At 41.2% G+C, this 13,674-nt stretch overlaps 1 protein-coding gene across 1 annotated transcript in view; it reads left to right on the top strand.

Annotated features, from left to right (window-relative positions):
• The window catches only part of LOC129759736 (zinc finger protein 1), a 44,833-nt gene extending 32,750 nt beyond the window's left edge, over positions 1-12,083 (top strand). The window contains exons 4-5 of the mRNA XM_055757255.1: positions 3,994-6,421; positions 7,555-12,083. Coding sequence (XP_055613230.1) covers positions 3,994-6,421; positions 7,555-7,754 — 2,628 coding nt within the window. The 3' untranslated portion in view covers positions 7,755-12,083. The remainder of the gene's footprint in view (positions 1-3,993; positions 6,422-7,554) is intronic.
• Positions 12,084-13,674: the final 1,591 nt, after the last annotated feature.

Genomic DNA, 13,674 nt, shown 5'->3' with positions numbered 1-13,674 from the left:
TCAACCCATGGATTGTTTGTCACGACGACGGCGGCCTACCCTCGGGCGTATCAATTAGTGACGACGACGGGACTAATTCCGGGAACCCTTAGTCCTCTAAATGGTGATGCTTATTTTTATTGGCAACTATTATGACAAACATTTTATTGAAAGGGTTCGACACAAGCAACTGCTGTTTAGTTGATCGAAACCGAACTTCTGCACGATCTGCTCTGACTGTCTGACTGACTGACTGGCTGAGGTGAATGAATTGGGCAAAAGAGCACGAAGCACATAAATCAGTTTTGGAAAGGAAAGTCGTAAAAACCATTGAGAAGGAGACTACACAGCCTGAGAGCACAATCTTAGTAGGCGAAATGTGAACAGAATATTCAGCATCGCTCAACAGCAGCGATTCGTTACAATATGCGGACAACATACGCGCTACACCTGTCATGTTTTGGTTTATACAGACGCTTCTGTTGTTTCCTGCTGCCTTCGCTGCTTTTTTCTGCTTTATTATTAGCTGCTTGTTTAAGAAAAGTCTTGGGGAAAAGGTGTAAAATATACAGTCGCATATGCGTTGCCTGCCTGTGTTCCAGACTCAGACCCAGCAGCGTTTTCCATGAACTTTTCGCGGCGAAGCGAACCCTTCCGTTCCTCGCGCGTCGACTTTAAGCACCTTTTGCTCGAGGAAAGAAAGGTGCATTCAGAAAAGGCGATCACCCGGTTCGAAGTGAAGGTACCCCGTCCCAGTGTTTATTTTTAGAGAAAAATAACGAAAGACGTGTTTTTTTTTCCTTTGATTTTCCCTTGCTCACTCGTTGCTGCTATGGCCGTGGCATATTGAAAAAATATTACCTCTTCTCCATTAAAAATTATAACGGCCTTCCCCTCATTCATACCCGAAGATACCAGTAGCGTCGGGGTGCCGGCGTCTGGCGCGTCGCTTCATTCCCGCCGCTCCATGTGCGATAGGTTAAAAAATGAATCAAGCGGTTAATGCAGGTGCTTTCCGGTGCGGAGAAAAATCTCTCGTGGAGGAAGCTGTCTAAATATAGTCGTGGTAAGCAAATTGCTGTTGCCTCGTCTTCAAGTGCCTAGTGATTTCGATTTTTCTCTTATGGAAATCAATCCGAGAAGATGGGATCAATTTGGGACTCGTCTTGGTTTGAACATTAAACAAAAGTATAGTGACTGAAATTTTGAACCAATATTACCTGATAGATAATTTTTAAGTAACCTTAAATAATTGGAACTTCAAAACTGGAATTTAAAAGCAAAAAAAATGTTTAAACTTACCGGAAGATTACATCAGCGGCATTTTGCTCGACGTGGTGATCAATTTCGGTTCACGGACTTCCTGAATCCTTGATTCTGTGACTCACTTATTGACTTTAAAATTTTTCTCAAGTTTGCCTCTTTGACATCTTGATTTCATAACTTTCTGTATTACTGAAGTTCGAACTTTGTAATTTTCTGAATCACTGTCTTTCTGTCTTGCTGAAGTCCTGACTTTCTATGACGACCAACGGACCAACGACACTTGTTGCAATTAATTGAATCCTTCTCTGCTGGGAGGCAATCAAACGCATTGCTCCTCTATCATATGCATTTTGAAATTACCCTGTGCAGCCTGTCGATCTACTTCCGGTTGGAGGATTGACTAACTGGCACTACTGGCAGGATCCTAGGCTGGGAGGTGCCAATTCCGCAGTTGTGAAGTTGATGAGTTGGCTTCTAATCCGCTGGGAGATGATTAAACGAAGTCCATCTCTGCCTTAAAAAATACTTTACATTGCTGATCGAAAGCAACAAATCAAAACAAACGTTTTGGTTGCTATGATTCTTGACGCTGTATTGTGATCCCAAAATTGTCGCCTGCGTCGCGTCAGCGTTTTAGAACTAAACGTCTCGGCGTTGACAGCTGAGGCGACGCGACGTCCGACGTGCTATTGTGCGGGGGCCTTAACTTTGTTGTTGCGAACTTTCGGAATTTTGATTCTGGACACTCTGAATATCTGACTAAATATCTGACTTTCTGAGTTCCTGATTTTCTGTCTTTGTTTTGTTTTACTTTCAAACTTACTGACTTTTGAACTTTCTGATTTATTGATTTCCCGATTTTCTGATTTGAATTGTTAGAATTTATGACTAGTTTATTTTATGACTCTCAGACATTCTGATTTTTTAACTTTCTACTTCTCATACTTTCTGAGTTCTCTAATTTTCAACTTTCTGACATTCTATCAAGGTGTTTTGATATGTGGAAGGACCTCGAAGATGCTTACTTTTCCGTCAAGCTCTGAAAGTAAAATTTAGGAAAAAAAAACTGCAATTAGCAAGAAAAAATATGTATAATAAACAAAAGTTATTTTCAAGTCAATTGTTAATGCTAAAACAGTAAATGTTTAAATCAAAATCAACAGATTTGCTCAGCTTCGGATCTTTTTACAAGTCAAGTTCACTTTAGGCTGTCCTTGGTAACGTTCATTTAAAGGCTACTTAATTTCAGTACAACAAATCTGTTATATTCGACTCAGGTCGACATAGTCGTTTTATACTCCTGGCCCGTGGGTACTCGTCGTCGATGACAAATTAGCAAAAAATCCCCACCTACAACCTTCACCGAGCACATCAAAGCCAGCTCTTTGGATCTCTCGAGAGACTAATTAACCTAACCCATCCCATCAAAACACGTGATAAAATATGGATATAACCTGCTTTCATAACGTAGCTTTCCGGTTGACTAACCCACTCTAGACAAATATGAAGCACTATCGGGGAAACCGATAGGAGGACACCATATCGTCGTCCGCCATTAACTTCCACCGGTGGTATTGGAAGGAAAGGTGTGGTTGGAAGTTTTTTTCCTCTGTTCCTTCCATGTCTGATAGATATTTATTTTTAACAATCTCATCCCCTACCTTACAAGTGCTTGACGGCCGTGTCTGGCTCTCGATGATTCGTCTTCCCGTTTGAAAAACGATGGAGAAAAATTTGCTGCATCTGCTTTGTTTCGCGACGGGTCCCAGGATGGAACGTTTCAAGGAGCAGCAGCAGCAGCTTCCTAAACCCTTTTTCGAGAAAACTTTGTTGCACTCAAATGTTCACCTCAGCAGCATCGATTTCGTCATTTTGGAACAGAAAGAGTTTTCCATTTGGCTCCGGCGAAGGCAGCAGATCAGAAATCCGTCGTCCGTCGTTAAAAGCATCATTGCCGCTTGTTTGAAAATTTACACCATAAAAATTGAACGTGTAAAAACAAAAAACTGTTTTGATTGCAAACGGAAATTACTAGTGCTGCTGCACAACGGCTTGCTGCGTTGCGCCCCGATGGCTGACTCGCGTGTTCATTTACGTTACCGATATTTGTAAAAATAAGGTTCCTTTTTTTTGCTCATGAACTCTTTTTTATTATTTGAATTTTATGACTTTTTCCTTTTCCACAACGCACGGACGATCCATTCGATCACTCCCTGTTCGAATGGCGGCGAGGCATCAGCATTAACCCAATATATGTAGCTATACCAGGGGCTGGCCCACGTTGGTGTGTTGGTGTCCGGTGCGGCCAGAGATTCACCCGGCGCGCAACCAATTTCGTCGTTGGCCGACGCGTTTCACGCGTGATTGAAAAAATGCTTCATGGACCATGCTGTGCGTTACTATACAAATAAAATTCCCATCATAAATCGATCAATCAGTTTGGAAGAGAAGTGTGCGCTCCGAATTTGGGACGCTGTCGCCGTCGCCGTCGCGTCCCTCCTATCGGCGGGGCTGATGGGGCCGGCCACTTTCAATAAAAATTGTGAGCCGTGAAACTGAAGCGATTTTTAATGAAAAAAAAACAGAAAAACGATCTTTCGAGAGTACACCTCTAAATAACACAGCGTTTTTTTTTCGACTTTGTCTACCAATTTAACGAGTGCAAATGTTTGACTTTAAATAAAACTTTTAAAAAATCTCTAAACGTCCCTCTAACCTTGACATCGTTTTCTCCGTTTTTTCTTCTAGATTTGTAAAGTTTGCCACAAGCAGTTCGCGAACGTGTACCGGCTGCAGCGCCACATGATCTCCCACGACGAATCGACGCTGCTGCGGAAGTTCAAATGCACCGACTGTGATAAGGCGTTTAAGTTCAAGCATCACCTAAAGGAGCACGTGCGCATCCACTCGGGCGAGAAGCCTTTCGGGTGCAACAACTGCGGCAAACGATTTTCCCACTCCGGTTCCTACTCCAGCCACATGACCTCGAAGAAATGCATCAGCATGGGACTGAAGCTGAATAACAACAGCGCGTCTGTTACGAATAACAATAACAACAACAGCGGAAGTCCCAAGTCATCATCAGACAAAAGCAGCCATCGGAGGATGGCATCCGGAATGCTTCCCGGAGGAAGTCCAACGGGTGCCGGCATCGGTAGCAGCAATGCAGTGAGCGACCAGCCTCCAAATGCCAACCCATTCCTGCCGATGCTCCCGAAATATCCACCGAACTACGAAGCCATGAACGCCGCTTTCTTGGCCTCCTTCCACAACCCATTCTACCCTATGGCGGCGCTCAATTCCGGCAACCCCGCCTTCAACCCTTACAGTATACAGCGTCTCCTAGAACTGTCAGCAGCAGGTGCCGCCAATGGCAGCACTCCGGAATCTATGGAATCCCTGCTCCTGAAAACCCAACAACAGTTCACAGCAGATCTCATCGGTCAACGGCATCACAGCTCCAAATCCCCTGTGCCTGATTCCGATGTAGAAGACATGATCGAAGACGTCGCTGACGACGGCAACGAAGAGGAAGAACCCAAGCTGGTGATGGACGTTGACGACGAAGACGACGACGATGATCAAGATATTCCCAACGAAGAATCCGCTAAGAAACAAATCAAGGTGGATGATGATGAAGAGAATGAAATCTCACCTATCGATCGGCATTACTCGCAACCCTCACCGGCAAGAATCGAACAGCAACGACAGCAAACTCCCGACAGAAGCAGTTTCAACAACATTCTCGACGATATGAAGCAAAAGATCCTGGATGTTGCACACCGCATTTCTGTTGGAGACCAACTAGCAACCCAGCGATCACCGACTCCGAAAACGACTGAAACCATCAAGGTAGAGCGTCCTGAAACCGCTTCTCCGGAACTTAACATCGACACGGACGCTCGCAGTCCAAGTCCTGTTGCCGCACCTTCCCCGGTGATGCATCACATCAAAACCGAACTCAAAGATCAAGACGACACAGAGAAGGAAACCGGCCGAAAAACTCCAATACTCCAGTGTCAGCACTGCAACGCAACCTTCAACCACCAGGTGGAATTGGCTCAACACGAGCAAGTCCTCTGTCAAGCGCTAGCTATCCAAAAGCAGATGGCAGCAGCTGCTGCCGCCGCTGCAGCCGCCAACACCTACCTTCCACTCAATAGCAGCAGCGAAGATGACGGCGATTTCGATAACCACAAAATGACCACGGAACGAAGCAACGGGAAGGTTCGAGTTCGCACAGCCATATCCGAGGAACAGCAGAACGAGCTGAAAAAGTATTACGCCCTGAACAACAAACCCAACCGGGAGGAGTTCCAACTGATTGCCAAGCGAGTCGGAATGGAAGCACGGGTTGTTCAGGTTTGGTTCCAGAACAATCGATCCCGGGAACGAAAAATGGGAAATTTCTCCTCTATTCAGCGTGCTCAAATAACTCCGGAAGCTATGACCCACACCCAAATGTTCCCCAGTGAATCATCTCAGCCAACCGAGGGCACCACGGAACAACCGCTAGATCTCTCGTTAAAGAAAACCGACTCCACTCCTTCAAGCTCCCCTCGGTACGGTGTCGCACCTCTCTCCCAGCCGGAAACCGCAGCTTTGCTGGACGAAGCTATGAACCTAAGCGTAAAGTCATCCCGCAGTTCATCCCCCTACAAGGGAGTCTATCCGTACACCCAGTTCTCGACCGAGATGCTGATCCGCCAAACGCCTTCTCCCAACGAAGCCCCCAGACTCCAACCACAGCAGCAACAAGTCCGACAACCTCCAGCCATGCCTAGCTTCCCACCGCAACTGCCCCCTACAGTCCCAACGAGCTTTGTTGGCATGGATCGCATCCTGCAGCAATTCTCTCCGGACATTGGCCGGGGTCCATCGGCACGCGCCGACAGCCTCAGCCCAAGCTCTGAAAAGCAGCGAGCCTGGCGGGAGCTGGAACACTACGAAGCCGCTGTCAAGTTGCACCAACGCGGAGGCGGCGGTCAATCGCCCTACGACGACCAGAAGCTGCTGCAGATGCAGTCGATGCTGAGCGTCCCGAAGCGGCTGCTCTACTCGACCGCTAACAACAGCAAGGAGCTACCGGATGCCGAGGGTCAGTACGTGTGCGACCAGTGCGACAAGTCCTTCTCCAAGCACAGCTCCCTGCAGAGGCACAAATACGAACATTCAGGTAGGTTTACATTTTTACGTCAACTCTCGATCGAGATTGATTTAGTGTTGTTTATTGAAACGCATTACCGCATCAGAGAGAAACGGCCTTAAGTACGGTGTTCTACTAAGTACTTATGGCAAAAACTAGAACGCGACCTCAGCCTGGTAACTGATAAGCGCTGACCTGGCACCGGCTTGTCACTTGTTACGTTTTGCATCGTCATTAGTGTAGCAACAATTTAATTCAATGAAGTCAGTCAATTCTGACAGAAAGATCCTTGTTGAGTTTCTAGTTGAGAATAAAAATTTTAAAAACAAGTTTCAAGACAATCAATCATTTGAAAAAATAATTGAAATTTTTCTTGTCCATTAAAACTTATTCGCTTCGCTAGTTATTCGCTTAGAACATACGCCATTTCTCAGCTCAGCTGGACGTCATTTTTTTTTTAATACAACGCCGAATGAAGAAGTTAACAAGTCATTTTACTTGATCGTCGTTAGAGAAAAAAAAAACAAGAAACAACTCATCGTTTGAATATTTGTGATTCCATTCATTGAATGGAATAACGTGAATGAAAGATTAGGTTCGCTCTATCTCTATAGGTTTTTTTCTCGAAAAAAATTATTACATTGCTTCTGAACTTTACGCTTGACTGCTTGTCTGAAATCTTGTAGAAAAAAAAACTAGATACAGAAAACTCGATTAAAATTGATCCTCGAATCCCATGGTTAATTAAATCCTATCGCCATTTTGCTTATGCATTTTTATCCGATATTTCTTCAAAACCTGATCGTTTTAGAAAACCTTTTTCTATTTCCGGAGCCATGCACTCAATCATCTGCCAGAATTTTTCTTCAGGGCGTTGTTTTGGCTAGTTAATGGTAGATCCGGCCAAAACACAGTGCCACCAGCCTTACCCTGGAGACATGAAGCGCTTCATTGTCTGCTAGACAAGCCAGACGATTTCCACCTAGCCTGGTTTTTTCTCAATCTATAACCACTTGACAGATTGTGACGAAATTCTGCGATTGACGTTTACACTCTAAACTTTTTGGTTCAAAAATTCCCACAATTTTATCCAGTTGTACTTGTTTTGTGTTGACATAATTAGACAAATTGCTAATCAGCGATTTTATTCTCTCGTCCCACAGGCCAGCGCCCGTACAAATGCGTCGATTGTCCGAAGGCGTTCAAGCACAAGCACCATCTGACCGAGCACAAGCGGTTGCACAGCGGCGAGAAGCCTTTCCAGTGCTGCAAGTGCCTGAAGCGGTTCTCCCACTCCGGCTCCTACAGCCAGCACATGAACCACCGCTACTCGTACTGCAAACCCTACAGGGACGGTAAATAAGACGAGGACCAGGGACGGGAGGTTCCGTCCCCTGCTGGTGCTTCCATCGGCGGCTTCCATCACCATCCATCCCAGCACCATCAGCATCAGCAGCAGCCTCCGAGCAGACCTGGACGTCGTGGTCGGCGACCAGCAGCAGTAGCCGCTGGACCGGTTATGGGTGGCCTCGTAGGCTATCCGGTTGGGCCACCACCTCCGCCCCCACCGCCTCCTCCACCACCGCCATCGATGATGAGGATGGGTGCTGGTGCTGGTGGGGCACTAACGCCGCCCAATCTAGTGTCACCGTTCCAGCCCACAGCCCTACCACCCGTTTCGTACTTCGATCGACGCCTCCTGGTCGATAGCTATCTTAACACCAGCTTCATGAGCTATGGCGGCGGAATCGGCGGAGTGCACTGAAACAAATACACTGTAGACAAATTGATAAACAACAGTTGGTGTTAATAATTGGTTAACATTTTTTTTTATTGTTTTTCGGCTGAATGCTAACAAAACGAGAAAAACTAAATCAACGAATAATCGTACTTAAAATCGAAATTATACCACTCACACACAATTTGTCAGTGAATTAATCCCAGTTATATTGATGGTCAAATTTTGTTTTTTCAAAGCCAACTGACTCTTGGTAAGAAACAAAAACTTGAAATACAATTTATGCATTTAGCTAAATTAACTTGGATCGAGAACCTTGTACCAATTTCAAATGAAAAAAAAAACATTAAAGAACACACAAAAACAACTCTTAATAATGTAACTCGAATCTCATTCCCTTTCGCTAATATTAATTTGTGTCTAGTTCTATACTAATTATAGGATTTAATCTGTTACGGAATTATCAGATTATACTTATTTTTCTATAGTACTCGTTAAGTGCCCCTAGTGTAAGGAACCCCTGCTCAAGGACATTGTTGCAATGTTCTCGCGCATACCTGTAGAATACTCACACGTGAATTATGTTGCCAATAATGAATAAAATTATACCAAAGCAAAAGGCGTTTTACACGCAAGTTAAAAAACAAAAGAATCAAACTCGAGAATTTTCACACACACACTCAAAAAAAGGCTGGGTTTAGCAATTTTGTTTTCATTGTTTATTTTAATATCTTTCTTATTATTTTTTTCCATTTGACAAAACTATATTTTAGTAAACTACAAAAAATGAACAGAGAAAATATATACGCATTTTGGACCACACGGTGTTAACAAGACAATACAATAAATAATAAATTTAACCTTCCAACAACAAAAAATCAAAGAATACAAAACAACTTACTATGTATAATGATAACCAAACCAAACCAATTTCACGTTTTTTGATAACGCAAATCTAAAATCTTCCTCTCCCCCCTAAACGCTTTCTTCCTAAATTGTAATACTCTTTCGATAACAAACTCAACAATGAGAAGAATAAAAACTAATGGAACTTACCAAGTAAACATGACTCTCGACAAAGTTTAATGTCCTACCCGAAATCGGAAAAACTAGAAATTTTGGCATTGGTCCGGTGTGTCACGTTCACGCGAAAATCTTCGACTTTAAAAAGGTTTCAACACTTCGGTTTTCCGGAAGGCGTTAACATCATTCAAAGCAAAATTTCTCGACAAACGTTCTGATTTTCTGGGGAGGACAAGCATCAAGTAAGCTACTCAGAACCGTGTGAAAACTACAACAAAATACATATTTCTCTTCTCTGATAAAAAAAAAATACTACGCCAAACGACGAAGATGTTTGTTTCTGTAAATATCTGCGCATATATGCAAACAAAATCAACAACACACTTAGGCTTAAATGAAAAAGTAAATAATAACGAAGAAAAACGAACAACACAAAAGCTCTAAACTTAACTACTGTATAGTATAACATTAAGCTGTATTATACATTTGTAAGAAGTACTGCTCGAGAGAGTACGATAAGATGCAGATTGAAGTTAAGGTAAAATATTGTTTTTTTTTTGACGAAGAGAAAGCATACTAAATATATAAATGTAAATGAAGATGGTGAGATAAGTAATACATCGAGTTATATTGTAATCGTTTTTTACAACATTGCAACAAAGGAATAACTAAAAGAAAAAACAAGGAATAGCAACAACGAAAACTGTTGATTTAGTAAAAAACAAAAGAAACAAAAACAAAGAAAAACGTATTGATCCCTGGCGGCTGGTCTACCGCGGGATTGCTCCCGTGAGTTGTTTTCAGCCGTTTTGTGGACGTAAAACAAGTGTCTTTTCAATTAACATTAACTTGACTTGCTATTTTTATTATTAACTACCGAATATTATTATTGAGCATTATTTAGTTATTGAATTCGACTTAAGAAAAAGCATAATGCATTAAAAAAATATTGAATGAAAAGTGCGCAGAAAAAAAAACTTATATTTAATGAATGAAAATACTGTTAAATATTTCTACGAATTAACATAAATTTAAAGCATTAAAGTAAAACACTCAAAGAAGCAAACAAAAATCAGCAGAAAACTTAAAAACAGATAACCATTCCAGTAAACGAAAAGAGAGGAAAAAAAAAGCTGAAAACGAAGTTTTGGCATAGAAGCTGAATCTTGGGCATATTGGAAATCGTAAAGGGTTTTTGAAAAAAAATGCATCTTAACTAAACTAAAACTGAGAGAAGTCGTAACTAAGCAAAATAATTTAGACAAATTAACCTGGAGGAAAACCGTTCGCTGCATTTCTATGCGAATAGTCGGCAAAACTTGTTACCAGACAATAATCTACAAATTAAACAAACAAAAAATCAAGAGAATTCAAGGAAAGAGAAAATAACGAACTTTCGAACCGAACAAGCACATGTTCACGCACAGCAACTCCGACACGTGACGAATGCTAACGAACCACAGTATAAACCGGAAGCGAAACAAACGCTTAACATTTTCATCAAGCGTTTCGCTGTTGTTTTTCCGTTGCGCTTCCAGTACTCACCACGTGGTGTCGCCACGTGCTTTTCGAGGAAGACGAAACTGCACCCCTATTAGAAAACGTTACGGAATGGAAAAAACAGCCAAAAAAAATTCTCGCACGCAAGCTATGCCTTATTTTTCTCGTACGAAAGAAGATTTTGCTCAAAGGAAAATTTTCCTTTTCTCTGTTAGTTCCCCATTACTATACATAACAAACAAACGAACAAGCAGCGCAGGTTTCCAAGACAACGAACTGCCCTCAGCGCTCTTTTTTCTTCCTTCATCAGCACCCATACTCGGTGTTCGTGATGTACATGTTAACGTTCTTTTGCCAACACAAACTCTCTTACGTTAGCCGTTTAGGAATTTGTACAGTTTTACGTTTAAGTTCCTTCCTCTTCCCTCCGTAATCCCATATATGACTTATTATTCTTTACTTTGTACAAATCAATTTTGAAACCCCCCGAAAAGCTAGCAATCCAAAGAAAAACTAAAACAGACGCGCTTAGTTTAAAAAAACCAAATTTTGATACTTTGTTTCGAAGTTCAAACTGTACAGTCACAAACGGAAAGAGCCGATCTGAAAGGTAGACCATACCAAAGTCAAACACAAAACCACATACGGAACCGCGGCAAAACTGCCCCCAATTACTTCATTGATTTTACATTGGAGTAGGGGATGTTGTTGGTTTCGGTTTTTGTCTTTAATCTAGATTCTAAAACCAATACTGTGTAGTGTTAATAAATTTTGTTAAGGTTATTTAGCGAGGAACCCCTGCTGAAAAGTGGACATTTTCTAAGTTCTGGCCTTTGCCCCCACATCCGGGTTGGCCAACGAACGCCCCCTCCTCTCACGTTAACGATTGTATTAAATTTATAAAGAGTTTTTATTATTTTATTCTTCCAATTAAAATTTATTTCGCCATACAAAACAACACGTACTGTGTGTATGTGAGCGCAGTGCCAATTGGTGCCAAAAAATTACAGCGAAAATTTTATCTTCCTAACAGCAATGCAATTTCGATATGTTCACAGCTTTCCGGAAAGTCAAAACCAACAGAAAACTTAACCTGGAGTTAAAAACATCAAACAAACGAAAAAAAAACAAAGCTGAATAATAAAGCCAAAACAACCAAAAGCACACAGCAGACAAGCAAAGTTCATGTGTTTTATGGATTAGCGAATAATCAATGGCAAGTGTAACACTCTGGAATAATCAAAATACACACAATACCTACATTAAAAAATGCAACAGACACACAGACACTCTATCTTTCACAAAGCAAAGTAGGAGAAGAAGGGAATGAAAATTATGGTGGAAAAATACAACAGAAAGTATGTCTTTAAGTATATGAAAATTTAAAATATATTATATATACAAGAATAAAAATAATTATAAAAAATTAAATCGACGGTGTTTTGAATTTTTATGATCCGAACAATGTGCTCTTGTTTTTGTTACACCTTTGAATCAATTCCTCTAAATTTGATGACTCCATGGAATGTACAACACTGAGCGTTAATTCGTTGTTAAAGGGAAAACTCTTGATTATTAAAGCTCGCATTTTGGTTGTAATCATATTTATAAATCTAAAGAGATTAGACAATCTATAAGATTCTCCTGCTGCAATCCATGCATGTTATTTCTTTCAACATCATCGAATTATCAATTTTAAAGCACAGCTTGAATCGATGGTATACATTTTGGCGTTTTCAACGTTGCTAGAAAATCTGCCGTGGTATGTCGCTGCCTAATTCGCCCGATGGGTATGCAACATGCTTAATGGGGAGTGGATAATTCGTTAAGGTACACCGGGGTAAGTGGGGACGGTGGCAATTAAAACAATACTGTGAACTATTTTTTCAAACTTTTAATGCAGAATGTTAAATTTACTTGTAATCTATCCAATAACTGCAAAAGAGATACGGTTGCGACAATTGTGGATGTTTACGGTGACTTTTTGTAAATTTTCTATTTTTAACTACGATGTGGAGTTGATGTGCATCTTTTTCAATCGCAAATTTCTCGTAAACTAGCTGGCTCTTGACGAAAAACTCTACATTGAAACAATCCTTACATTCGAAACAACCAGTTAGGAAAAGAAACGACGATCACGGAAAATAATAAAAAGGTAAAATTTACCTTTTTGCGAGGTGAATTTTTTCCACCCCTCTTTCGAGGTAAATTTTACCTTTTTTTCATTCACCTAGCAAAAAGGTAAATATTACCTTTTTTCAATTCACCTGGCAAAAAGGTAAATTTTACCATTCTCCCATTCACCTAGCAAAATAGTAAATAATACCGTTTTCCCGTTCACTGATTTAAAAAGTAAATGCTATTTGGTTTGGTTGGTTTCTTAAATAAAAATGAAAACTATTCATTATATTTATTTTTGTAATGTATCACCGTGTTTAAAAAAATCCTTTAAATCCTTTAAATAAAGTAAATCCTTTTCGCCAGACTCGTGGCAATTCAACTTCACGTTTCTCCGCGCCCTAATGGCGACTAATCCAGACAGATCCGGCTTTTCCGGAAAGATATCTGGAGGATGAAGTGAAATATACCTCGAAGCTGGGCCGATCTGAAACAAAAGCATAGTATTATGACGAGAACCAGCACAACTAAATGATATCTAAGAAAAAACTTACCATTCTGTTCCGATTTTCTCATATTGGCACGAAACATAACTTCCCTTCTGAACGACAAAACAGCTTAACCTCAATTAACGGATTCGGCAAATAGTTACTTTTGTTCGAGATGAATTGTACAGTTTTGTTTAGCTCAATCCAGGTCAATTTCACCTCGCTACGAGGTAAGTTTTACCTTATTTGGATTTACCTTTTTTTCTAGGTAAATTATACTTTTTTTATCGAGCTCAATTCAGGTGAACTTCACCTCGCTACGAGGTAAGATTTACCTTTTTTGGATTCACCTTTTTTCTCGGTGAATTGTACCTTTTTTCCAACCTCGATTCAGGTAGATTTTACCTCGCTGTGAG

Source organism: Uranotaenia lowii, unplaced genomic scaffold (genome assembly GCF_029784155.1).
Source record: "Uranotaenia lowii strain MFRU-FL unplaced genomic scaffold, ASM2978415v1 HiC_scaffold_257, whole genome shotgun sequence".
NCBI lineage: Eukaryota > Metazoa > Arthropoda > Insecta > Diptera > Culicidae > Uranotaenia > Uranotaenia lowii.
Note: the sequence above shows the minus strand (reverse complement) of the source record. Positions and strands in the feature narration are given on the sequence as shown.